The 26,104-nt window shown below is 40.1% G+C and overlaps 1 protein-coding gene across 1 annotated transcript in view; it reads right to left on the bottom strand.

The window, feature by feature from the left end:
* Positions 1 to 26,104, bottom strand: part of LOC131962165 (partitioning defective 3 homolog) — a 572,304-nt gene that overhangs the window by 33,118 nt on the left and 513,082 nt on the right. The window contains exon 22 of the mRNA XM_059327127.1: positions 585 to 705. Within this exon, the coding sequence (XP_059183110.1) occupies positions 585 to 705 (121 nt within the window). The remainder of the gene's footprint in view (positions 1 to 584; positions 706 to 26,104) is intronic.

The following is a 26,104-nucleotide window of genomic DNA, read 5'->3' as shown; positions in this document are numbered from 1 at the left end:
TGTTTATTGTGTTAACAGGGACAGAAAGTCCACTATAATCCTTTCTTGTTATTTATAAATAACTGTTTTTAAGCTGCAGCACAGAATTTAAGCAGGACGTCAAATTCCGCAATGACGCACACCTGCACACTCTGAAGGCTGTTCCATTTGTGCGTTATTACAGTGAAAGGAAGGACTCTGGCCTCGTCTCTGGAGGTCCCGACCCTGAAGGAAGGATCCTACCAAGGAAGGATCCTTGACTCTGGGATACAGCCAATGTCTGCTGCCATGGCTGTCACCAGAGCAGAGGTATACAAACTAAATAATGATATTATTATGCTGTTTTACAGAGTGACGCCCAACTGTGATCAAAGTTAGGTCATGTCACAAGTAGATAGTCAAAGAAATAAGATTCAGGAATAAAATCGTTTGAGTGTAAGAAATCCATTAAGCAGCTGGTGGCTTTGGAGATAATCTGAGTCCAGTGGTGCATCCGGGGGAATCACTCTAAGAGCTCTGGGTGTAGCGTATTTTAGAGTGTGTGTATCTGGGTCTGTGCAGCTCAGCACCACTCTGATGGAGCGCAGCTCCTATCGAACACTCACCCAGGACTGGTTGAAGCTGTAGGTGTGCCTATGGTCCTCGACGTCATCCTCCTGCCTGGCCTGCTGGAACTCGTGCCTCAGCCTTTGTATCCGGTCGTGGTTACTGGGAGCCATCTGACTGCTGGAGAGAGAAAAAGATGAGGTGAAATAGTGGGACAAGTTGTTTTGAATCCATATAGCGTTTTTCAGCAAGCCCTCACTTTGGAATTACACCTGGCCATTAGTCTGTTGTTGCTGATGCTTTTTCATGCCTGAATAATTCACTTGACCACCCTAACACCCCTTTAAATTGTGTTGAGGAGCCTTTGATCTGACAGTTATAATTCCCTTCTGCATAGCTGACTGACATCTCTATGTGCTTTTCTTCCCAGCCTCCCTTCTTCCAGCCTTTGCTCCTGAACATCCCTATAGCTGAAAGTGTCCCCCGTGCACCATTGTGACTGATGCATGTCCCTTTTAGTCTGCAGGAGAATGTTGGCCTTTTATGGTACGCAGTCATTAAACACTGTGGAAAACCCTCATTTACATCCCCTTCATTAAAGGGCTTTGAGGGGCCTGTCAATAGGAATCAATAGCCTTCCCTCAGCTTAATCAGGCTCTGCTTTTATCACCAGCTACAGAGGCAGCACATGACAAAATGCATAATTATGGTGAGACAACGGGCTTGATAATAGACCTGTATTTATGCATACCGCAGGGATGAAAGTGACCAAAGGTTAGGAATTTGTGCTGGGAGGGGATAGGAGCTCTGAGATATAGGGAGTGGATGGATAGGATGAAGCAAGGAAAGGGAGATAAAGGTAGCAGGGCTGTTCTCGGGATGGTGCTGGGTGAAAAAGGGAAAGGTTAATCAAGAGGATGTGAAGAAGGGGAAAGAAACCAAGTCAGCCAGGACCTGTTACCCTGTCATTCTGCGAGTCCTCCTGAGGAGCACTTACAGGTGGCACGCCAGCAGTGGAAGTGATTGCTTATTTGGGCCCAGAGGATTCTGGGTGCAATTATGGTGATAATTGCAGATTAGAATGAGCACATCCTTCTGATGATAATGGGCACTAGGACATGCTGCCAATCAAGCTTCATTAAAAGCACAACAAATAGCAGCTCATAAAGGCCAGACGCATCCCACTGCATGCCCCTGAGTAGCACTTGGCGAGACACAGTTATCGTGTTATTCGTACTGCCTGATCAAAATCAATTGTATTAGTTATAGTCCATTTGATTCCTATAGTTTTATGTGTGTGGGAGTGCAGGGAGTGTACATTAGGCCTTTTATGTGGATGTGGGCAATTAAGTGGTTCATCGGGGTGTGAGGTGGCTTATGCTTCTAGGGTGTGTTGAAGTCCTTCTATTACTGTTCATTGCTAAATCAATGTTCCCTTTATATTGGCATGAGGTTGCTTAAATAGCATATGCATTGTTAAAGAAATTAAATGGCTTAATTGTAGTCTATAAACAACAGAGCTACATAGAGAATATGTAAAAATCCATAGCAACACTTACAGGCTGTTAAACGATGGGATTTGCCCATATATGCAAGTTTTTATTACTTTTAACTACCAATGAAGCACACAAGAGTTATGTTACAATAAGCTCTATTTACAGATATTTGAATATGAATGCAGAATCTGTAGTTAATGGGACCATATTTTGGTATTGGAAGTGTTATGGTTTCAGTTCGTAGTTGTGGTAGGATTGACCGATCACGTGTTAGTAGTCTTTAGTTGACCGTGTGTAAACAGTCCATGAGGACAGCAAGAATGGTGGCATGCATAGGCCCAAGTACAATCTAGTTATCTAAGTCAGTGGTTCTCAACCTTTTTTCAGTGATGTACCCATTGTGAAATATTTTTTCAAACATCCACAATCCATGACTATATTTCTTGCAAATTTTTCTCATCACTAAATTGTATTGATTCAAACTAATGTGATAAAAACAGTGACCATAACCATTTAAAACTATAACTGCTACGCTCCAACCACAACTCCATCTTTGAGTTTTCAAGTGATTGACAGGTGATGCCAGGTGGCATATGACAGGTTGGGTCCAACCATCCTGGTATGGGGGACACTCTGGGTTTTTAGGATCATGAAATTGAATAGCCTACTGAATATAAAATTAATTTTATGGACTTGTACTTATATTTTCCTAAAATATTTATTAAATAATAATTTTTAAACGATTTTTGCATGGATGCTACTTTTTAAATGTATATTTTAAAATCTCACGTACCCCCTGGAGTGCCTTTATGTACCCCCAGGGGTACGCGTACCCCCATTTGAGAACCACTGCTGTAGTTGACTTTGTGTAAACAGTCCATGAAGACAGCAAGAATGGTGGAATGCATATCCCTAAGTACAATCTGGTTATCTTAGCTATCTTAACTGTCCACTCGTGAAACAATCTGCTTGTAGATGTCATCTCTCGGTTCCAACTTCCATTCTTGCATTTTAATTTGCTAATCAGGCTGTAAGCAAGGACCGAGGCACAGAGGAGGAAGTCTATCGGATATCCGCGGGCTACACCAAAACCCCAAAAAATACTTGCCCTTGCCCCCAGACGCTAAATCATTATAGACCAATAGCCGATGGGTTCGAGATTGTGTGAAACCATTATCAGCTGTTTTTGTATGACTACCCAATGCTACATACTCCATACGCAAATTGAGTCCATATGTTAAATTTCAAAACACCATTTAATCCAAAGGTTTCATGATTTCCCCAAAGACCAGCTACGTCTAAGCATAAATACACTCACATATCAAGCAATTGAGAAGAAAAAGACAAAAAACACATCTGCATTTCTGAATACATTTTCTTTACATTTCCTACGCCTGCTTCTCATGCCATGTTCCCTGCTCTGGAGAGAGGTTTCAAGACACTGTAATGGGTGGGAAAAGACCAAACATAGATCTGGGAAGTCCAATGCATGCAATTAGTTTAATCCCTGAGGCTGGCCAAGGAGAAGACCAGGCTGACTCCAAACAAACAGCCTCGTAAATTTTTCTCTTTGACCCTCAAGGGAGGGTCAGTGCTAGCATCAGCATCTCAAACGTGCACCACTGGGCTAGAAGAACCAGTGGGGGCAGTGGGAACCAGCTGGGGATCCAGAAAAAGGGCCACAACCCCGGCTATAAAGTAGACTGCTTGAGTCCATATAGGCTGTCTACACAATAAGACCTATTGCCCTTAGTTCACACACTCGAGCATCAATCTAAGAAAAAGGGTTGGCCTATATATTACCAAATATCTGCTCCAGTGTGTGACGGATGCAGAGCTGGGGAGTGGAATGGGAGAAGATCAGTGAAGACAAGATCTCAGGCAAATTAAAGAACTAGCAGCAAGGCACTTCAATATATATTTCAAAGTGCTACAAATGGAAATTGCAGCGCGTGGGGACTGGGAGCGGGGGTGGGATCTAACGAGGGGTGAATTTGTCATGGCAGTTCAAAGGAGGCCTGTGCAATATCTAGATTATCTGCAGGGGCTTCTCCTCTTGGTCCTCCACCCACCATGGGGGGTACCAAGTTGATGGGATTCTTGGAAAACACTCCATGGAAATATCCAGTGTAAATATATTCCTATGGTAAAAAAGAAAAGAGCTGGAAAGCCAAGCAGTGACTGGGTAGGAGTAGGAATCAAGCACAACTGTCACTGTAACAGCCGGTAGCAGGCCTGTCTCCATACATAAAGAAGATGGATTCAGCCGCCTTTACTTAGAGCTCCCCAATGCTTGGGCACCTCAATGCGTAATTAGTCAGCATGATCGTTGCCGATGCATCAGGTGTCATCGCTTATAAATTCCCCTGTGAATACATCACCGTCTGTAATGGGCCTCGAGAACAGGAGCCGCGAGAAAAGATTGAGAAAAACTGGTGGCAATTTACGTCAGCAGACCACCTCAGCAATTAGGATGAATGTGTCACCACAGCCAGCAATAGATGGGTGTGATTGAATATGAATGAGTGCTGCTCATCAGTTTGCTATCAGCCACATGTTTGTGCATGAAGTAAAAAGGTCACAGGTTGTGCAAGTGTACTCAGGGGTAGAGGCAGGCTGTCTGCATCATGATCATATGAGCTTGCAGGGCTTAGTCCCAGTGCTGTTTTTCCCCTGAAAGACCTCTTTTAAAATGCGAGTCATGGGAAAATGGACTGCCGCTCGTAAAGTAATTAAAAAACATGCAGATAAAGTATCCATATGCCACAGCCTTTTCACAGCCGGCATCTTCATTTTGTTCTGTATAATAAGATTTGCTCAAAATTCATCTGTGTGTTTGCAGGCTGAAATGTCAGCACTTGGCCTCTCAGGTTGGCCATGTCGCTCCCAAATGCATGCAAACATACTCCTGCAACACACAGAAAGAGTCGACACACACTCTCCCTCTCCCTGTCGCTCTTCTCCTCGCTTTACAGACACTCGTATTCGGTAAAGTCACACCGCGGCTGTATTTATAGCTCGGCTGAAAGCTTATTCTGAAGGCTTATTGGGAGAGGTGAACTTGTGAATTCAGAGGCATGCAGAGTCAGGTCAAACAACAAGGGTCCATTTGGTCCATTTGAACAATAGAAAGCCCTCTACTGACTCTCAGCCTCTTCCTGCTGCTCCAACTCATCCTCTCCCTTATTAAGAAAGGATTATAAGCACTCGTTATTGTGGTACGGCATACCTAACCTATTATACATGTTGTAAATTAAATTTAGTACTTATAGCTTAATATTTTTAAAAGAAATCTGGACATTGGATAATTGCAGATTGGCATTCTGATGACAAGCAGGAGCACAATTACATATTAACATAGGTCATGTTACAGTGTCCCGTGAATGTACTGACACCATGTCCTATGCTATTAAAGGTATTTGAAAAGGCCAGTGTGATTGCTTTATATTATTTGAACAATTTCATGAACCTTTTTCACATTTTGATCATGTTAAGTGTCGATCACAGTGAGACAACTTGCCGTGGACCATGGAGTGACACTTTGAGTCAGCCGGTAGGTATGTAACATGCTTTTGTACCCTTTTGTCTGGCAAAATGAATTTTTTTTTTACTGATTTTTTATAACACAATTATAGTTTAATGACATTTCAAGCTACATTATAAAAGACCATACAATTGTGAGACCTTCATTTGGTTTTTAGGTTTAAAAGGATCTAGATTATGTTATTGTATATAGGTCCAATGGGATAGGCTATTTTGTGGGCCAGTTTGTGATGGCCCAATAACCAGTTTTGTTCCCAATATATCTATCTGCATCTGTCAAATTTGAGGCTCTTATTACAAAATGATCAATTGTTAAATGGACCTGCACTTATATAGCGATTTTCTAGTCAATTTGCGACCACTCAAACTACAGACTGCACTCATTTACCCGTTCACACACACATTCATACTGGTGGCAGAGGCTACCCTAAACAGTGCCACCTGCCACCATTGGGAATTCATTCACACACCGATGAACGCAGCATCGGTGGGGTTCAGTATCTTGCTCAAGGACACTTTGACATGTAGGCTGCCATGAAAACTAGTAAACTATGCCAAAAAAGCCAAAAGTAAAGAGTAAATCACATTTGAAGATTAAATTCACAACACCTTATACAATCACATCTTATCCAAGATCACATTTGTCAATGCTTTTGCTATAAGAACCAATGGTGTGCATGTATCTCTCTGCATATATATGTGTGTGACCCCCATCCCACCTGTGTTTTTCAACTGGACCCGTTGACAGGGGTCATGAGCCCTCTAAAGCTGCAGTTGAGGGTATGTGGACGCCTGTCTGTGTAATAGTCATCCTTTGATCCAGGAGGATTTGGCAGATGTCTCACACACCACAAGGCTTAAGCCAACGATGCAAACTATGGCGCAGTCCATCTATTGGCTTCTGTTGGTGGATCAAAGCAGTGCTGGGTCTCGGTATGCACTATAAACATTGCCACTGGCCAATAAAGAAGTAATCCAATCACTGAGAGTGTAACATGGGTCATATGAGCATACCTAAGGTCAGGGGCCAGTTCCAGCCAATCACAATGAGAGAAACGAGAGTGTTATAATCCTGGGGGGAACATTTCACCAGAAGTTTGACAGGAGTTTTGAGAGTTGTCACAGACTTGTTCATTTCCAAGTAAAGTGGAAAAGCCTGAACTGTTGGGGCTTGGGTGTGACTTTAAAATCAGACGGTCTGTTATTTCTTATCTGATCACTGCTGATTGAAATTCCATCAGATTATCTGGTTTCTTGCTCTGGCCCCAGTATCTCCACACAGCAGATGATGGGGCAGGCTTCTTAAGTTTTTGGCCCTTTGGCAATCTTGCATCAAGTCAAAGGCTTAGCTCATCTTTATTCCATCGCCCTGTGGACTTTCATTTATTTCAAAGACAGAAAGATGAGGCATTTTTGGGGAGATGGACAGCCTTTGGGACCTACCGCGATGATAGAAAAAGATTAGATCTGCATTACCGCTGGTCATTTTCGAAGGGGAGAGGGACCAAGATAAAACATTTTTAGAGTCTTCAGAGGAAATCAGCATATATCGTCCAATCTGCCATGATTCTTGCAATCAAACGAAAGCATTTGAAGCATATAGCCCTCTCTCGACATTTCTTTCCCTCTTCAATTTACTCTCTTTCCCATCTTCATAAAAATATGTTCTAGTTTTTCTCTTTCCTCATCTTTCTTCTTTATTTCTTCCCATATGTTTTATCTCCGAATGCCTCAATACTCCTCTGTGGTTACAGGGATAGGTCATGAATTCCCTTCTGCCCCCCTCATCCTCTCCCACTAGCCTGGTAAGTGACAGCTGCAGGCTGGACAAAGGCCTGATAATACCCTGGATTTGTCAGGCTCTGACTTCACCCATGTCCTCCTGTGACTGATGCACTGACAGTGGCGCCTTGCCAGCTAAAAACCCCATTTCGAGATGGGGGCTGTTGCTGTTGTGGAGCTGTGTGTGAATGTGTATCCATGGTTCCTTTCAGACTCCAAAGCAGCTCATATGGGGTCCTTAGGGGTCCTAAGAGGCCATCATCTGGGATGCCTGCCTAGGTCGTGGTGGTGGCGTGACTGGGGAGTGTGAAGCTCTGATTAGCAAGGGAAAGAAGCAACGTCTAGAGCTCCAACAGGCTGTCCAGCATGGCTGGCCCCTGGTGGACCGTTCATCTCTTGCTTCCCTAGTGTGAGAAATGAAGAAACAGCTCTGGCCTGAAGGGAACCACAGAGCGCCCTCAACTAGAAAAACATGATTTACAGAAAATGAAGAAAAGAAGTAGTTCTTCAGGTATCTCTTTTGTCCCTTTGGAAAGCTGTACACTACAAAAAAGGTGTGTCTAAAAACAAGATAAAAACACTAAATCTGAGGGAAATGATCTTGCTGCATGGACAGATAATTTCACTTGACAATATTTCTTAAATGAAATCTAGAAATATGCATGTTGCATGCTTAAAATAAGAAATAACTCTTAAAACAAGATAAATCTAACTCTTCTAAATCTAAAGTGTTTTTTATCTTGGTAAGAAACAAATAATTGTCAGGTCACTCTGCTCGGGCCAGTTCATCGCTGCTTGCTGCTTTAATTTATCTTGTTTTAAGAGTTAATTTCTTATTTTAGGCGTACAACATGCTTATTTCTACATTTAATAATCTTAATATAAGAAATATTGTCAAGTGAAATTATCTGTTCATGCAGCAGGATCATTTCCCTCAGATTTAGTATTTTTATCTTGTTTTTACACACACCTTTTTTGCAGTGTACCCCTCAGGATTTCAAAAGCCCATTTGCCCCAGCACACGTGCAGCCTGCCACCCCCTCTGCCCCAACTTCACCCCAATTTGCTTTATTACCCAAAGGACACGTGCTACAACCACTCTTCTCTTCAAGTCATTACATTTCAAACACTTCTTTCTTTCTCTCTCTTTCATTCTTCTGTTTGAGGGATTGCCAAAATACAGGTGCAAGTGAGGAATTGGCCTTGCAGCTGTCTACATATAAGAGAGACACCGTCGATGCCTTCTGCTCAGCCTTTTCACTGGCAAGTTTTATGGCTTCAGTTCCAATGAGAATCCACTGGAAGTGATCAAAGGCGCTTTTGTTTCTGCATGTTCTGCCGTGTGGATGTATCGCTCGTGGTCAGAAGGAAACAGGTGTGACCTTTTCAACAAAAGAGCAACTAAAAGTGCTTTTGGTTCGTTTTAAAACTTCCAGTACTGTATATGGTCTGTGGCTTTAAAGGGGATAGAGAAAGAGGCCAGCAAATTGGCTTGAGGCGGTGTGGTGGCAGAGCCAGCTGGATGGCCAGGACATTCAAGTAAATAAAAGTAGATGCTCAGGTGCAGCCCGGAAATGGATCAATTATTCAACTGATCCTGTGCAGCTTCTTTAACTCAGAGCCAAGGACAGAAGGGAGGACAGACAGGAGGTCATAGTGGCTGTCCATTTGAAGATAAGGGGGCTTACAGAGGCCGAGTTCAATAAGTTTGATTTAACTGCTTTCATGTTTGCTCTCTTTTATTTTTCTATAAGTTGTACTGCACTATAACGTCAAACTGCAGTAACTACGCAAAGGTTAAAAACTGAGTAAAAACTGCTTTAAAGTTTTTGAACTGGCCAGCCAAATGGGTTATAGGTAGGTAAGTGATATGACATTTATTTCTACATGTATGGTGCAAAAATCATGACGATTTATTTGACCTTTGACCCCCAAAACGTAGTTACTGCATTGCTGTAAAAGGTTCTAATAGTTATGCCAAATGCAGTGCAATAACTATAATGTTGTTGTCTTCTTTCAGTGTTTATATTTTGTTTTCAGTGAATAAACATTTTCAAATGTATTTTGTTATAGTTGTATTTAAAAGTGTTTAACAACTCTATTCAAATATGTGTGTATTTTAGAATTAATTTTCTAAATAAATGTTATATTTAAGACTTAACATCATTTTATCTCACTTTTTTACTTCATCACTATCTAGATAATAATTTCCCTTTCAAATAAACGTATAATTTCTATTATTTTTATGTTTAAATTAGTATGTATATCCAAAGCAGACCGGTAAGTGCAATTGCTGCTTGGTTTTGAGTTGGATTTTGTGGTTTTTATATAATTATTTCTCTGAAATAAATCAAAATTGAAATATAGAACTTTGTGACGAAACAGACATTAAACAGACGTCAAGGAGTTCATTTTTAGTTATAACTCAATTTTGACCAAAAATGTAGTTACTGCAGTTAGACTTTGTAGGGCAGTGTGGTTTATCAATGTATTTTTACATGCAGTTGCACATTCTACGAAAATACTCTACAAGATTAATTTATCAAAATCTCATGAGTAGCATCAAATCAAATCCAATGACCAGTAACCCAATTTATACCAATCAGCAGCAACCTTTTCACTGACTCTTTCTTCAGCCCAGTCAGAAAATACAATGCTTCTTTGAGTGCTGTTTTATACAAAACATCATGTGAATGAGGGAAGCACAACATTAAGTCAGCATGTTGCCCTGGCTCTCAGTGGTTGACAATCAAGCATCATGTTTTGGTTGACAAAAATGAAAATATGGTTTCGTCATTTTAAGTCACCTGATATTTTTAGAAATTAAAATCCTATGCAATTATACATCAGTGTAACCCTATGGAGCTGAGCCGGGACTCAGGCTTACACACTTGAATTTCCACATATACAGATATGCATACTGATTCTGATTCTGAGTCACTGTTAATGCCGGTGTGATCAAATAACATGACTTCTTCATGATGTCACAATGAAATGAAGCAGCATGGAGCCATGACGTCAACTTCCCTCTAAAGCAGCTATTCTCAACCTTGGGGTCGGGACCCCAATTGGGGTCGCGGTATGATTTCTGGGGGTCGCCAAATCATTTTGGAAGTCAGCTCTGTCTCCACTGTGTTAAAGTGTTCATGTGTTAATGTGTTTTAATCTTTTTGGTCACTTAATGTCTTTTTTTTTGCCATTTTGTGTGTTATTTGGTCATTTTGTGTCTTTTTTTGATCATTTTGTGTCTTTTTTGGTCATTTTGTGTCTTTTTTCGATCATTTTGTGGTCAATTTGTGTCTTTTTATGGTCATTTTGTGTCTTTTTTTTATCATTTTGTGGTCAATTTGTGCCTTTTTTGGTCATTTTGTGTCTTTTTTTGTCATTTTGTTTCTTTTTTGGGTCATTTTGTGTCTTTTTTGGTCATTTTGTGTCTTTTTTTTTATATCAATTTGTGGTCAATTTCTGTCTTTTTTGTTCATTTTCTTTCCTTTTTTTGGTCATTTTGTTTCTTTTTTGGGTGATCTGAACTGTGCATGTGAGATTCTGTTCAGTGATCGGGGGTCGCAGACCATATGCATGTTAAATTGGGGGTCACGACTCAAAAAGGTTGAGAACTACTGCTCTAAAGTACTGGCTTGAAACTCCATGCCAGTTTTTGTTTGATGATGATAGGCCAAAGAAAACCTGAGATAAGGTCAATTTATATTCAGTATAAAAACATAGAACTACAGGTAGATGTTTTCCTCATTTTGCCCAATTATATGTTATATCTGGTAAATGGTAAATGGAGTGCACTTATATAGCGCTTTTATCCAAAGCGCTTTACACTACACACGACTACGCTAATTCACCCATTCACACACACATAGAGGCTACCCGGGTACAATGGTGCCACCTGCCACCATTGGGAATTCATTCTCACACTGATGAACGCAGCATCAGGAGCCATTTGGTCAGGGATCGAACCACCAACCCTCCGATCAGCAGGCGACTGCTTTGCCATATGAGCCCCATATCTGCAGCCTGTGTCCACATTTGCAACATTTAATCATTCTTCATTGAGCATGACTGTGGTTTGAAAGTGAAAAGAACATCATTTTCAAAATCCGATTTCATGTGTGACAAATGTTGATCCAGTAAGTCAAAGTGAAATTTTTTTTTTTTCGGGTTGTATAGATGAAATTTTTGCTGAAATAAATTCTCCCAATATGGCAGGGTTAACTTTTTTCAGTGGTATATACTTGCAGAATGAAAAGGATTTAAAAACGGCTAAAATAGACCAAAACCACAAAGAGTTAATAATTAACACTTGACATTAAATAATTAAAGCTTTATTACATTCACAGAACAAAATTCTTTGTATTTTGTGCTTTATCTTTAGGCTGTATTTACATGAGATGATGGGTTGCAGCTACTTCCTGTGGTGAGAGAGTATCACTTTAAATAACCCCGTTTGTGTGATGTCATGTTTTTAACTTTAACCACCTGCACAAGTCGACTTTATATTTCACTATTATTGCTTTCTGTCAGAGTTTTTATGATATTGACATTTCCAACCGCACTTGAAGGGAGCTTTATTCACCTCACAGCAGTTAGAAAGAAAAGATGGAAGGACTGTGTGCTGGAGCTATTAGCAGGATCCATGCTGTCCAATCCCACATGGCATTATTCCAATAAGCATGTTGACCATGTAGTCAGCTGTTGCAAGAACTCCAGAGTAGTTTAAGTGAGTTTATGCACAGCTATTTTTTTATTTTAGTTTTTTGTATGGAATTTGGGGGTGCATGTTTTGCTGTTTGCTGTCCCTATTTTAATGTGTTACAAAGTAGCCAATAATTAATTTACATTTACATTTAGCAGACGTTTTTATCCAAAGCGACTTACAGAAAAAAAGTGAAACAATCAAGGTATAGTGAAATAAGAGCCACTAGTGCAGCAATAAGTGCTAGTGCTGGGTCTTCAGGAGGTTTATTTTTTTGTTTTTTCCATATATATCTTTATTGGGTTGTCAGGACATAATACTCAATCAGTAAGGGTACAATTCACCCATTTTCCCCCCTTTTAGAACCCCCCCCAGCCAAATAAACAATAAAAAAAAAAAAAATATATATATATATATATATATATATACACACACACACACACACACACACACACACACACACACACACACACACACAAACATACAAAACCAAACAATACAAATGATAATAAATAAATAAATATAATAAAAAGGGACATTTAGAGGAGATATACAGAATTCTTGGAAAAAACAAACAAAAATTAGCTATTACAATTTGTGCTAGAGTTTGACCACCAAATCAGTATACCAAAAACAATTACTGGCCATTTAAAAGTTACATCAATTTAGGAGGTTTTTAAAGGTAGAGAGGGACCCCCTGCTCTGGTAGGAACTGGTTGTGCGTTCCAACGGGGAACAAGAAATGCAAAGAGTCTGGATTGGTGGGAGAGCCAGGCGCTGTTCATTGGAAGAGCGCAACGGTGGTGAGGTAGCATATGCCTGAATCAGGACGTTCAAGTCGCTGGGTGCAGTACCGGAGACAACTTTATAGGCAGCATCAGAGATTTGAATTTGATGTGGGCTGCAACAGGTAGCCAGTGGAGCTCATTGGAGCGGTTTGACATGTGACCTTTTTGGCTGGTTGTAGACCAGGAGCACCGCCACGTTCTGGATCATCTGAAGCGGTTTTACTGTGCAGGCTGGCAGGACCGTCAGGAGGGCATTACAGTAGTCAAGTTTAGAGATGACAACAGCTTGTGTCAAGAGTTGAGTGGCACGTTGAGTTAGGTAAGGCCTGATTTTTCTGATGTTGTAAAGTGCAAAGCGGCATGACCGGGCAACAGAGACGACATGACTGGAAAAGGTGAGTTATTAATTGTCAGTTTCTAGAAAGGGTTGCCAGTGTCAATGGTTGACACTGTATGAACACGGCTAAAAATGTACACGCCTCATAGACTCTGAGAACTTTCTTCACGTCAGTTGCTTGCAACTTTTTTACAAGTTATTTTCTGGGAAGAAAGGAGCCGGCAGCTTCTGACTGACAGCTGTGTCCTCCATGAAGAAAGAGATGAACTTTGAAGTTAAGGCCTGTAATCCCAATCCATTGATTCAGAGGCACTGGCTCACTCAGGGAGAGGGAGAGAGAGGGAGACTAGGAGTATGGTTGGGACTGCATAATGTATTCACACAGGCACAAACACACACTCACACAGGCATGCGTTCATGTCATAGTAAGTTCAGAGCAGTGCCACTTCGTAATGAGACAAAGCTGAGCTGCATGCTAATCATTAAAGCCAATCATGTGCCCCAAAACTTGCAAAAATAACAAAACTGGCTGGATCTTGCCCCAGAACTCGAAAACAGTAAATCTTTTATTTTCATAGAAGCACATGTGCGACAGCTCAAGTCTCATAACAGGCTGAATAATTCCCATCAAATATAAATTTTTCATGTCTATTTCTGTACTGTTGAGTGTTACGGCTGTTTACACTGAACAGACAGGCATCTGATGAGTCAACATTTCTCTTCAGGGTAAGCAGAGTGGAGTGTAAGTCTTTAATAAGGTGTGAAGGCTATAGGCTAAAGTATCCATCTAAACAGGTTTTCTCAGCTTTTATGAGCCCATCAGGCCTTAAAGACAGCTTTTATGAGATATCAGCTAGCCTGACACTAAGAGGCCAGAGGAGAAGTGAGCTGGGGTAGACTATATTATGACTTTGGCTTCCAGTATACTCTTTTATAGACCCTGACACCAAAATATTTTGTCTAAGTATAGGTTGGCGCCGTGAAATATGAAATTGGTTGCTGTGTTTTGCATTAGGTGACCTCAAATAAATGTTCAGTGAGGCTGTTGGGCCTCGGCGAGGAGTCACCTTTGCAGGTTTTTTCTTTTAAGTAGCACTCCAAAGCCCAGAGAAGGCTGGAGAATGTTTGCGGAAGCGGCAGCTAGACGATCGTTAGCACTTAGACAAGAAGGAGCCGAGTGGATCTCGAGACGAGTTTGTCCGGCCAAGTGTGGATGCCTCGAGTGTTTTGCGTAAAACAGATGCCATGTCTGAAGTCTGACAACCTGCTAAGTGAAAGTGTGTAAATTGTTGTGGCGGGGACGGAAAAACCTGCAAAACTAATTAATTTAAAGTTTTGGAAGTATGGAGTATAAAAAGAGAGAGGAGGGAGCTGCTCATCCTCTATGTTTCTCAGTCCTGGTGTTCTGCCATAGTCCCACAGAAACAGTCCTACAAACAATCTCCAATCTGCCTGTCCAGGTCCAACTGAGCTCATCACACAGCTGTGTGACCCTGCAGCCCCCCTGCATTGCCAAAAAGGCATGTCTGAAAACAAGATAAGAACACTAAATCTGAGGGAAATGATCTTGCTGCATGGACAGATAATTTCACTTCACAATATTTCTTAAATTACGATTATTAAATCTAGAAATAAGCATGTTGAATGCTTAAAAAAAACAAAAACTCTTAACCCTTTACTGGGTGAAGAACTTTAATTCGGTAACTTCAGTGGATATCAAAATGAGGTCCCCATGTCTCTCTGTTTGGTCGTAGAACCACATGGATTTCTTCCAGCTAATCAGCAAAGATCAGGCTACGTCACAGACAGTGACATCTGACCAATCAGTATGATAATAATATAATAATATTTAGAGAAAAAAGTTGCAAATTTACTAGATTATAGTTGCAAATACAAGAAAAAAAGTCGCGGATTTAAGAGATTTAAAATGGGAAAAAAACGACTTCTTTCTCGCAGATTCACCATTTTAAATCTCATAAATCTGCATATTTTTTTCCTTGTAGATTTGTCATTTTAATCTCGTGAACTTTTTTTTTTTTTTTTTTACAAATTCTGGCAGTATGTAATATCTTCCAACATTCTCTCGGGTTGAAATTTGGAATTTGCAAGTATTTCAATGAGTGTCCTATTAAGGGTTAAAACATTAAAAAACATTGTAAAACACACAGCGGGTTTGATATGGGAATATGTTATACATGCATAAAAATGTAGTAAAGAGAAAATAACTTTTACTGTTACTGCAAATTATTTGTTTCTTACCAAGAAAAAAAAACTTGATTTAAATTTAGAAGTGTTACATAATTTATTTTGTTTTAAGAGTTAATTTCTTATTTTAAGCCTTCAACATGCTTATTTCTAGATTTAATAATATTAATTTAAGAAATCTTGTCAAGTGAAATTATCTGTCCATGCAGCAAGATCATTTCCCTCAGATTTAGTGTTTTTATCTTGTTTTTAGACACACCTTTTTTGCAGTGTGCCATACGCCACCCTCCTTTTCACTTGACTTTTTAACTTTGCATTCTGAAACTGCCTCATCCTTCAGCTGCTCTTGTGTGCTGGAATGCCCACAGGCAGCTTATTAGCGAGGCACAAGTTTTTCAAGCGCGGCGTACCACAGCCTCAGCACAGTAGCAGGAAAACAGACAGGCTGGAGGAGAGCAATTCAAAGACGGGTCTTGGGGTGAGCCCCTGCTGCAGAACCAGAGAATGGGATGGAATATTACTCACATGAGGAAAGTTGGTGATGTCAGCTCCCGTCTAACCTCATCCAGCGTGCCATTCAAAACATCTCAGATTTCAAGTGGCGGTAACTTGACCTTCACTGGATTGCTCATGTCTGGGAGAATGACTGCATGTACTTGTGTTTTGAAAGAAAATTTCAGTAACACTTTCTTTGAAGCCCATATCCATAATGCATTATAAACATATTTACAATACAATATAGGAATAACATTAGCCTAGCCTAAGCCAAGGTTATAATAGTTTTGGATTTTTCATTAGTTTTAATTTTAATTCCGTTGTCAATAATTGTTTTTAGAGTGAGTTTGCTAGTTTTAATTAGTTTTTATTTTTTGGAAAATGCTTAGTTTTTGTTTTTTTGTCATGTCTTATGTGTTGGGATTCAATAAGGTCACAATAAATGTTGCCTTTATTTCCTTTGTCTGATCCATCTCAGCCCCAATAAGTTTATTAACTCATAAAACCAGATAGATGAAATAGATTTCATATCAACCAAAAAGGTTTACGTATGAAAAAGTTGACAAAGACAAAACCAAAAGACATTTTCACTGTAATTTTAGTTAGTTTGAGTTATTTTTGTAACCACACAACACAGTTTCAGTTAGTTATTGTTTTTTTTTTTTTTTAAAACTTGTTTTTATTTTTATTTCAGTTAACGAAAATGTCTTTTCAATTCTGGTTTTCATTATTCCGTTAGTTTTCGTTAACTTTGATAACGTTGGTCTAAACCCCTACCCTAACACTATAATCACAGTATAATGCATTACAACAGTGATTATAATGAATTATAAAAATATTATAATGTCTTACAACTCTAGGAATTATAATACAGTAATGCGTTATAGACATGGGCTTCATAGAAAGTGTCAAATGTTTTTCCTGTCCTTCCAGGAGTTTGTCTGTGGTTAGCTTTCTGCAAGTTGCAGATAATTACAAATTATCAACGGACTACTTTCCAGAGGAAACCAAGTGTTTTGCATTTTTCTACCTGCAGGCAAACACTGCTGTTTGCTGATTTTAAAACTCACAGAAATAATTAAAAGGCAGCAGCTGACTTGTGGATGTGTCTCACCACCACTTCAAAAATATCCACCCCGAACCTTTAAAAACAATCTCCATTTGCAACTGAGTGACTCAACAATAGTGCACTGTAACTTTGAAACAAAATAAAAGCAAGTTCTCTGTTTACTGCGTGTTTACAGCACACAGAGTTCACCATCTGGTCTCTGTAAGTTGATTTTCGTAGCCTACCATTCTGTGATGAGTGTAACCAATGTTTGCCTGCGGGCTGGGAAAACACATAAAAACAACGTACGATATGCTTTGGAACATGTTGTAGAAATGTACCAAATGGATTAAAACACTGGTGTGGTCCTTTAATGCAAATATATGCCAAGTTATCAGCATGTGAATGAGCAGATGAAATCCACTCCAGATGCACATATTCACATGCAGCTGACCCTCTCTAACTCATTTGCTATTCTAGCACGTTGCCAGAGTGACACACTCTCACTGGCTACCTATAATGAAAGACTAATATTAGATTTCAAAGGGGCCTGGCTGACGCATTGGCCCTAGAATACATATGCATTCGGAAATGCATCATTTGACATCTGCTGCATCAGTTTCACTGGTTTGATTCTCCACTGGTAACGTGTCCACAGTTGCTAAAAGGGGATTTTAAAAAACACAAGTCGAGTACATATCCTATATATAAATATATATATATATATATATATATATATATATATATATATATATATATATAAATCTATATATAAATAAATCTATATATATTATTATATTATATATAAATATATAAATAAAAGGGACACGCCGGACAAAAGCACCAAATTTTTTCCACATGCTCTCTATCACCATAGGTTTCAATTTTTGGTTGGAGCCACTTCATCAAGATTGTGGATCAGACATGGCAGCCATATAAAGTCTATGAGAACCAATACATCTTCCAAGCCACTTAGAAGGTCAATCTTGGTGTCAAAATCTACATTTTCTGGGTCAAGGAATCATTTAAAACTACTGAGAATATCACTAGATGATTATTTGATCAAATAGATATGTTCATTTTCACCCAGACTGGTAGGCAACTCGCTTCAAGTGCTGCAGCAGGGAATCCTGAGTTGAAAATGTTTGGAATCTATGTTCACTGAGAGTGCGGATCAGCTGCCATGTACACTGCTAAATAAAACCAAGGGAAAGCTTAATCTCATGTCAGATCTTGTATGTACATTTTCCACACAGAAAATGTAGATTTTGACACCAAGATTGACCTTCAAAGTGGCTTGGTAGACATATTGGTTCTCATAGACTTTATATGGCTGCCATCTCCGATCCGCAATCTTGATAAAGTGGCTCCCATCAAAAATTGAAACCTACAGAAAAAATGTGGTGCTTTTGTCCGACGTGTCCCCTTTAGTCTTAAATCTGGTCCCAAGCCGCCTGACTATGAGGTCCCCCAGGTTCATTCTGGAGGCCTACACCTGTAAAGTATTTCATTTGCTGTTGTGGCATCACACTGCGCTGAATGTAGACAATCACTCCCTCTCCAAATGTCAGTGCCTGAAGCTCAGCGGGCGAGCCACGAGCCAGAGGTAAATAATTTACACCAGCCCCTCTGTAAGTCTCCTCGCCGTCCCATACACAAGCAACCCCCAAGTCTTCTCTTCCACGGCCCCCTGTGCTGCCGCTACTTCCTCCATACATAATTAAGGAGAGAGGCGCTGTGGGACGCCCGTCAGTCAGAGCCCGGGTACAGCCAGGGCCACTTTAAACAATAACAATATTGATAGTGAGTGTAATAAAGCAGAATTAAAAAGATGGATTCCAATGATTTTTTTTGCTCCTGGTGCAGCTGGTCCCAGCTTTAAGTGGTGAGAAGAGGAAGAGGTGTGGGGGGAGGGGGGGAGTGCTTCTAGGGAATGGATGGAGATACAGAAAGAAATTAAGGGAATAGTAGGAGCAGAGAAGGGGAGCTGGCGTCCTGTCCTGGCTGCTCTCCTATCTCCTCCATTACTGGATTAAGTCCCGGAGCCCCTCTTCTGAGAGCCAGAGAGACGGAAGAGGGGGGAGGTCAGGGGTTGTGACCTTTAGTAATGGCCACGCAGACAGACGAGCAAAAGAAAGAAAAAGATGAGGCAGGCAACGTCGTTTCAATTTAGGCTATCAATGTTGTGTAATAATCAATGTGAGGGTCAGGAGGGTGGCAGATAGTGACAGATGGGGAGACAAAAAGACGAAGAATAAAGGGACTAAAATGAGAGAATCAGAGCTAAAAAGACTAATCAATGATCATACAACAACTCTTACAATGATTTGTCTCCTATCCTTAAACATAATGACGTAAATGGATCAAGCACCAACATATCATTTTCATCGCACTATTTAGAGCCAACTACACATTTCAAATGGGCTAGTATAGCTAGCAAATTATAGAGACTAGTCTCCCCGCAGAAAATGACAATATAGGTCATTTGTACAACACCTGCACCTCCATGTACCCTCTGTCTGGGACGCTCCATTGTAGCAGCTGTCTCTAAAGGCCCTGTCTAAAAAAAAGGCCAGTCTGCTCTAATTGGTCAGTGTTTCCACGTCTTATGCTTCTGTGCTCTTACACTCTCTGTACTGTCTGTCATGCAGCCTATTGCTAAGCAATAGAAGCTTTTTAAGATAAAATTACACAGTGAAACATGTCCCAGCAGAATCTCAAATTTGGCGAAAATTAACAAAATCAGGGACCAAGATTACTGGTTTCCCTGACGTTAGCATGCAGCAGTGTATGTAATGTTGTCATTTTACTTTTTTCTCGTGACTTTTTTTTTTTTCCCCTATTTTCTCGTTATTTTGACCTTGTTTTCATGATTTCAACTTTTTTTCCTCATTTTGACTTTTTTCTCTTGACTTCAGCTTTTTTCTTGTTATTTTGCCTATTTTCTTGTTATTTTGACTTTTTTCTCTTGACTTCGACTTCTTTCTTGTTATTTTTTTTCGTGGCTCCAACTATATATATATATATATATATATATATATATATATATATATATAAAAGGAAAAGCATAACAGCAAAAGTTATTTTTTCTTTACTACATTTTTATGCATGTATAACATATTCCTATATCAATCCCCGCTGTGTGTGTTTTACAATGCTGTAGTGCATCTGCACCACTCCAAAGAGTCACGAAGTCAAACCCTTCAGAGAGAAATCCTGCCATTACTGCTATCTCCCATCAACCTCCAGGAGCCTTACATATGTTAATGCCCCTTCAACCTGTGACCCTCACATTCATGACATCATTATCAACCCAGCCAGACATAATGTTGGCCTGTCACCACCATGATCTATGGCCGCAGCGGCTCTCTGCCTTAATGAAGCCGTAACGTTGCCTTAAACTGCCGAAGCCACGACGAGCCTCGGCATGGCCGTCACTCTGCTTAATCTGAGTATGCATCCATCATCTCGCATCAGGCATCAATCAATCAAAAGCCCTGTGACAGCTGGGGGCCCCCGCAATCCACCACTACGACCACCGTACACACACATGCATAAACTCCGCTGTGATTATGATCTCAATTATCATCATTTCTGCGGGCCACCACTTCCCCTGTGACCGACATGCTAATCAGGAGCAGTGGCAGTCAATAATCACGGCATGGAAAAGGCCATCGGGTGCAGAATTGGTCAAGTATAATTATATATTTAAATGTCAATTGGTTTAAATTAATAGGCAGTGACCCCTGAAAGAAAATGATAAGGTCTGGAGGAGAGGAAAGTCAACAAGAAATGATGGGTGAACTCAAAATCTCAAAGCAACAAACTTCGATAAAATTTTAAGTTGGACAATTAAACTAAATATTTTAAGTTTTGTTTTTGAGTTTGCTCAACTCTGAATTCAGATTTTTGTCAACTCAACTGTAAGTTGTACTAACTTATAATTTTACATTATAAGTTATAATAACCTTTGATCCTTACTTCTGCTAACTTCTGCAATGTGCTGAATTGGCACGATTGTAACGCCGCTATGAAATGTCAGCTAATGTTGCGACCACAATTTTGAGTTAGCATTGATACGCTAATGGCTACTCTTGTAGCTGTAACAAGCAGTGCCGCTAGCATCAGTTAGCCACTCGCTTTCGCTAATGACCGAATTTCACCGTTTTCCCGCAAAGAAATAAGAGTTAGCAGAACTATTGTCCCTTATTGTGAACCCCAACTTAAAGATATAAGTAACAACAACTCACAAACTTGTTTTTGAGCATACAACTGGCTTCCTTTGTTGTGCTAACTTACATTATTGCCCTACATGTCAATACTTTAGATTTCCAAGTTTTACCAACTTAAATCACTGTTTTAGGCCAAAAAATACAAGTTGGCTTTTTTGCAGTGTGGTTCTGAGCAATATGTGATTCTAAAAGTTGATCTTGTGACATTGCAGCAGGCCAAAGGTGATCTTAAAGTGTCTTTGTCCTCCCCAGAGATTTAGTGGGCCATAACTGTCTATAGTCAGCCCAACAGAAAGCTATGAGGTCAGCTGTGACAAGCTTTTAGTCTCCAAGAGATGCAGTGGCAGCGTTCCCAGTGCACACACATTCTTATGCACAAACACGCCACACTCCACCCCCTGAATAGGACAGACAGCAGCTAAAGAAGTCTCAGTGGTCATTTCTTTAAACTAACATCAGTGCTGTCCTGTTGTGTCTCCTCAGCCACGGGGATTTGAGCTGCTGTAACTTAAGATGTGCTTTGGGCCTCAGCGAGCACACAGAGATCTGATAATGTTCCTCCACGCTTTTCAACACAGAGGCTAATAAGGAGGACTCTGTCATGAGGCCAGATTGTTAGCATTTCACACAAATAAGTTTGTCTCTTTCTCTCTGCAGGTGACTACAGGAGGCCTTCCCCACATACGAGCTGTTATCACAAACCAGATCACAGTGTAATCTCTTCTAATCCTCTGACTAAACTGCTTCTGAGTCAGGAAAAACAGAGTGAGAGTGATACAATATGAGAGGAAAAGACAGAGAAAGCACAGTCTGCGCCCTCAATAACAGAAATCTATCTAATTAACTTTTTCCACTGAGAGGAAGTGCCATTTCAGCGAAAGGAAAGTGCAACTTCATGAGAGGAGTTGATATCACATGGATGAGAAAAGAGATATAGCGGCGCTCATAAAACTCCTTTCTCTGTGTGTCTCTTATTTTATCTCAAAACCTAGTAAATCCCTTTGCCAAGGCTTCATGATCATAGGCAAAAACTGTATAAGGAACCACATTTAAAATGTGACACAGCAAAGCACTCAGCTGAGCTCCTAATGAGACTTATTCAGGCCTGGTTAGGTGGCTCACTTTGGCACCAGGGGTTCAGGCTGCACTTTAAGCGAAGGGAGTGTTAGAAATAATCTCTTATTCTGTCTCTTATTCTGTCTCTGTTGTCTGTCTCTGTGGACATGGTCACTGTCTGTTGACATACGTAACTATCTATGCATATGCGGTTCACTGTGTGTGTGTCCCCTCTGTGCATGCAAGATGCTTTGATACAATGATCATCATAATATTGTTTTAAAACTAGGATTAAACTTAATAAATTTACTCCATCTGCACGTCCTCTGTCCTACTAGGGTTGTCAAAAGTATCGATACACAACTGTTTTTTATTATAAATATTTAACCTGTGGTTCTGTTAATTTTTACATGTTGCATTTTTCTTGTTGATAAAATTATTTCTGTTAAATTTTGGAGTCTTTGTTTTTACCCTTGTGGTGTCGAGAATGGTATCGAGTATCGAATATTTTCCTGAGTATCGGTATCGAGTTGAAAATTGTAGTATCGTAACAACCCTATGTCCTACTTAGAGTAAGATTCTATAATCACAAAAAGATATGTTTTAGGTTTTATTGTTTTGTTGCACAATCTGTGTCTCCATAATATCTCTGCAAGTCATATCAAGGCAGGAGTTTGTGTTTTGAAAGTTTTGTTAACAGGTCAGGTCACAGACATGATGCGCTGAGCAGAAAGATAACTGTCTTCTCTGCTTGGTGACATGACGTGTCCACATCTACAATAAACTGACAAATCAACGGATTGAAAGGAGGCGACTTCTGGAGAGTTCTACCTACATTCTTATTAAAGCTCTGTTAGGATATAAAAAGGGTTCAGGGAAAGTAGCTTGATCCAGACCTCATGAACTGACCAGCCTAATGTGATGTCAGGGAAGTGTAGATTGAGCCCAGAAACTCTGTAAACTGCACATTTCTTATTGCGTATTGTAATAAAATGAAGTTGAACTGAGAACTAAAAATACACAATGAAACATGTCCCAGCACAATCTCAAATTTGGTGAAAATTAACAAAATCAGGAACCAAGATTATTGGTTTCCCTGACGTTAGCATGCAGCAGTGTATGTAATGTTTACTTTGGGCCTACAACAGTATATTGAATCCCTGCAAAAGCTGATTGAGGGAATGGAATGTTCAGAACGGTCACACACTGCAAAAACCAACTGACAAAAAAATATTATTAATAAAATTATCTGCCAGTGCAGTAAGTAAATGTTTCTTTGTAAGAATTCTTTAAAGAAGTAAAAATATCTCGGCACTGGAAAAAACAATGATAGCTTGAAATAAATCCAAATATACTTATTTGAGCAACTGTGGCTTGAAAAACCCAACTGTAGTAACATTAAAATAAGCCAGCAATACTTGAAACGAGCACGTTTTGGTGATAGAAAATGCTTTTGAAATAACATTAAAACTACATTCAACTAAAACTCTCAACTGGAACCAATAATTTAGGTGAAAACTCACCATATTCAACAGTTGAATAGCTTGAAAAGCAATATGATAATTACATAAGGACATCACCTGCTCATCATTACCCATCAACCGATCAGCGCAGAGAAATAGGTGAGGATTTTGTGTTGGAGTCAGATAATTTAATTTTAAAGGTTTCCTCAATGCATTTCTCAACAGTGATCATAGGCAAAAACTGTATAAGGAGCGTCATTTAAAATGTGACACAGCAAAGCACTCAGCTGAGCTCCTAATGAGAGAGTTATTCAGGCCTGGTTAGGTGGCTCACTTTGGCACCAGGGGTTCAGGCTGCACTTTAAGCAAAGGGAGCAGAGAGGCACTGATGACAAAACACTGTCACCTTCAGGTGGTTTAAGGAAAGGGTGACAGGGGAAGCTGCTAGTGATGGTACTCCCACAGTCCCAGACAAGCCACAGAGGATTAGCCCCTCATGCTCATGAAAGAGACCACGCGGTCATGGGTTCGCCCACAGATGGCCAATGTGGTGGCTGATGTGTGAATGAATGCACCAGTGAGTCGAAACTAAATTAAGATACATCTGCCTGCACACACACACGTATGTGCACACACACCCGCATACACAAAATGCTCATTATCCCTAACCCCAAGCACTGGGAGGAGGGGAGGGGGAGCATGGGAACAAAAGCATTAAGTAGGAGTGAGCCCTTTAATTATAGGCCAGTGTTTGGAGAACTCTCAAAAGAGCTGAGAACAATAGAGGTCTTTGGTAATGCTCAACCTGCTGAGTTAACACATATCCTCCAGGTATGACAAACACACACTCATACACAAAGCCAATGGCCACACCATGGAAATGAAGCAATAATTGCACCATTGGTAACTGAGTGGCTACTCCAAGTGCAGGCAGAATATCTGAAGCACATTTAATTAGCTTTCCCTCACATTAAGTGCAAGCTAATATCCTATTATTTACCATAATCTTTAGCATTTAATTTAAAAGCTGTTATGTGTGGAACACTTACCTGAATATGTAATTAAATTTGACACTATAGTACAATAACTGCAGGAAGATGAACTACTAAGTGTAATTTTTGTCTAATTTACATTGTTCCTGTTATGTGTCCCTTGGTGACTTCCTATGAAGACCAAAACCACCTCAAAGATCCATTAAATACATTCAATAAATAAAACATAACCCCTAACAGCTGTAGGCTCTATAATAAGATGCCGTTAGCAGCTTAAAGGACAGTTAAGAGGTGATGCTAAATGAGTAAATTGACTCTGTTGTGGTCTCTGAGTTGTTATGTGGTGAATGTGTGAAGGATGATACCTATAAATAACTTGAGTGCTGATTGTGACCATATGACCATATGAGAAGTGACAGCTTTCCCTGTCAGTGCGTTTGACAGGCTTAAGGATAACTCCACATGCCTGGCAAATTGGATTGGAGCTCTGGTGGCTTTGCAAAGAAGAAAAAAAGAGAGAGATGAATCCTTCCTCCCCTCCTCCCGCTCTATCCTTTACTCCCTCTCACTTTTTCCCCCCACCGTCAGAATTTCTAAGAAGTGAGTGATGAGCCGGTAATAGGTAGTAGTTTCTATTTCATGTTTTAAAGTCAGTGGCCAGGAGCTGATAAATCTTCATCGGTTAGATTAAAGACCATTATCACCTTTAAACAGTTCTACCATGCACCCCCCTTTTCCACCAAAGCATTGGCAAGGTGATCTTCTGAAGAAGACACAGAGAAGGACAAGAGAGCAGCCAAATCCGTGCTGTCAGAAGTTTCAAAAGCTTGAAGGACACCATTGGGTCAACTGGGAAAGACATCATGAAAGAGACTTAAAAGGTACATGTTCAATGTGACTAGACATGGAGTCCAGCCCTGCCTGTCTTTCACATACAACACCTAATGTCTAGAGGTGTGATTCCCCAGACCATGATACGATTTTATCCTGATACTTGAGTCACAATCGATATTATTGCGATTTCAAGCATTTTGCGGTATGGTGAGAGTTAAAATAATCTGTTATTCTGTCTCTGTTGTCTGTCTCTGTGCGTGACGCAGGTCACTATCAAAGGTCACTATCAAATGCATGCGTAATTCACTGTGTGTGCCCTCTCTCTATGCATTTGTATATTAATCATGTAAGATGCTTTTGATACAATGATCATGTGCTAATATTGTTCTAAAACTATGATTACTTGAAATACATGTATCCCAACTGCTTAAACTTAGTAAGATTCTATAATCACAAAAATATATTGTATGTTTCATATTTTATGTTTTATAGTCTGTGTGCACATTGTTACATCTGTGTCTCCAAATTATATCTCTGTGAGTCATAACAAGGCAGGATGTTTTGTTGAATGTTTTGGGGAGCAAGCCAGGTCAAGGACACAGT

This window comes from Centropristis striata, chromosome 23 (assembly GCF_030273125.1).
Source record: "Centropristis striata isolate RG_2023a ecotype Rhode Island chromosome 23, C.striata_1.0, whole genome shotgun sequence".
In the NCBI taxonomy this organism is placed as follows: Eukaryota; Metazoa; Chordata; class Actinopteri; order Perciformes; family Serranidae; genus Centropristis; species Centropristis striata.
The sequence above is the reverse complement of the archived record's forward strand: the minus strand, read 5'-3'. Positions and strand labels throughout refer to the sequence as shown.